Genomic DNA, 2,746 nt, shown 5'->3' on the forward strand with positions numbered 1-2,746 from the left:
AAGAAAATAATAATTTTTTGAGTACATCAGCTTTTAACGTTACTCATATAAAATTTTCACCACTAGTTCTGGGAAAATGTCTTAGGAACACGTTTTCTTTAAAAATAGCTTCCTATTTTGATTGATTTCTTCCTTATTTGTTTTCACATAAGGCTTCTAAGGATATATCCACATCCTACCAGGATGAATAATTACTCTCAAATGACATTAGAAGAAGACTGTTTTCTCAAAGGCAGCAGGTAATACACCTCTAAAGAAGAGAATTACTACTCAGCTGTATTTTTAAAATTTAATAACATTTTAGGATTATATTTTTACTTGGAAATTTCATCTCATTCATCTGAAATTAGAACATTTTCTTTGAAAAATTCTCTCAGTATCTCAATTCCAGGATGCTTGCTTCAGTAAACCTCAGCACAAATTCGTCCTTTTTCCTCCTCACTGGATTTTCTGGCCTGGAGCAGCAATATCCCTGGTTCTCCATCCCTTTCTCCTCCATCTATGCCATGGTGATTTTGGGAAACTGCATGGTGCTCCATGTGATCCGGACTGAGCCAAAGCTTCACCAGCCCATGTTCTATTTCCTGGCCATGTTGGCTTTCACCGACCTATGCATGGGGCTGTCCACCGTGCACACGGTGCTGGGGATCCTCTGGGGGCTCATTCGAGAGATCACCCTGGATTCTTGCATTACCCAGTCCTATTTCATCCATGGTCTGTCCTTCATGGAGTCCTCTGTCCTCCTCGCTATGTCCTTTGACCGGTATGTTGCAATTTGCAATCCACTGCGTTATTCTTCCATCCTGACTAATTCTAGGATTATCAAAATTGGGATTACCATATTAGGTAGGAGTTTCTTCTTTATTACGCCCCCCATCATCCGTCTGAAATTCTTCCATTACTGTCGTCCCCACATCCTCTCTCACTCTTTCTGCCTGCATCAGGATCTTCTCCGCTTAGCTTGTTCAGACATCCGATTCAATAGTTACTATGCTCTGATGCTGGTCATTTGCACACTGTTGCTGGATGCTGTACTCATCCTCTTTTCCTACGTCCTGATTCTTAAGCAAGTCCTGACAGTTGCCTCTCAGGAGGAGAGGCACAAGTCATTTCAGACCTGTATCTCCCACATCTGTGCTGTTCTTGTGTTCTACATCCCCGTCATTAGCCTCACAATCGTGCACCGTTTTGGCAAGCACCTCTCCCCCATGGTCCATGTTCTTATGGGAAACATCTACATCCTTTTTCCACCTTTGATGAACCCCATCATCTATAGTGTCAAGACCCAACAGATTCGTATCAGAATACTCAGACTCTTTTCTTCAAAACTACTTTGAGATACTTAGGTCTTTAAAACAAAACAAAACAAATTAAAACAAAAAAACAGAAAAGAAGAAAAATATAAAGTAAATTTTATTAGAAATAGAGCTTTAGCTCTGAGTCCATGATCACTTATTGTAAAACAAATGTAGTCAGAGAATCATCTACAAATAAGTCCCACAGTTCCATTCTAACTACTGTCCTGGAGGTGGCTGTTCTTAGAGCCACAGGTAGGGGAGCTTCATCTGAAACATTCCATAAATTTGACAACAATTGATCATTTGTGTCAACCTGGACATATGTAGGTCACTCTTTCAGCATGACCATATTCAAGAAATAGGAAAAAAAAGTTAACATGCTACAAATGTACTTTTAAGCATTTTCTTTGAGTAAAACAAAAATGTAGTTTTTATTTGCTTAGGTCTTCACATTTCAGAGTAGATAACTTGAAGTTTCTTTAATTCTGTGAAGTTTAGTTAATTCATGTTCAAAAATGAGGAAAATACCCAACTTACAGGAATTGTGATAAATGTATAGACCAGAATTGTCTAATGGAACTTTTCTAAAATGATGGAGATATTATATACTACAGCATAGTAAAGACCAATATAGAACATATGGCTACTAAGCACTTGTATAATTGAACAATTGCATTTTCAGTTTTAGCTAACTTAATTTATACTTAAATGTTGAAGATCATTGTGTTGGACAGTTCAGTGGCTACTGTATTGGACAGTGCAGCTATAGAGTATAAAGAAGACATAATAAACATGACTTTGGATCCAAATTTTACCATGTCTAATTTAAATTAGAATCCTTACCTTTTAGATTTTATATATAGATTCCACTGCCACCAGGCTGGAAGTGGATTTTGATGTGGATCTTTTGCTTGTATATATAAAGGGCTGGATGTTTTGAACAGATGTATCTGCTTATGACCGATTATGAATTCACTTAATTATATAGCTATCATTCATTAAATTAGTATGACTGTCAGGTGCTAGGTACTGCACTAGGTTCCCTGGTGGCAACAAATATCTACATGATCCATCCTGGCAGACTGGAACATGCCCAATTCGATAAGATTCCTATGGCCCAGTTTTATAATAAAAACAAAAGTTAGCTGTTGAATCTGCAGATGTTATGTCCATGTCTCGCAGGTAATCACCAGGCACATATTTCTCAATGGCTATGGAAGCTTCTCTTCAATGCTTTGGCACTGAATAAGCATCGCTCCTGCTCTTCCTAGCTGACACAAAGCTGAGGGTCCAGGGAACTCTTCAATACCTAATACTATATTTTTTTCCAGCCAGTCATAGGGAAGTATCAAACTGAATTGTTATCACATTATAGGAATACAGTTACATGTGTAACACACTGGAGCTGGTCTGAGAGTGGTATTTCATATGCAGAGAGGAAGGCTCAT

The 2,746-nt window shown here is 38.1% G+C and overlaps 1 protein-coding gene across 1 annotated transcript; it reads left to right on the top strand.

Moving 5' to 3' along the window:
• The first annotated feature begins 383 nt into the window (after window positions 1-383).
• Window positions 384-1,337, top strand: OR51V1 (olfactory receptor family 51 subfamily V member 1). The gene has a single exon (XM_012786410.2). The coding sequence runs from the start codon at window positions 393-395 to the stop codon at window positions 1,335-1,337; it is 945 nt and encodes a 314-aa protein (XP_012641864.1). The 5' UTR covers window positions 384-392.
• Window positions 1,338-2,746: the final 1,409 nt, after the last annotated feature.

The sequence above is a fragment of the Microcebus murinus genome, chromosome 4, assembly GCF_040939455.1.
Source record: "Microcebus murinus isolate Inina chromosome 4, M.murinus_Inina_mat1.0, whole genome shotgun sequence".
NCBI lineage: Eukaryota > Metazoa > Chordata > Mammalia > Primates > Cheirogaleidae > Microcebus > Microcebus murinus.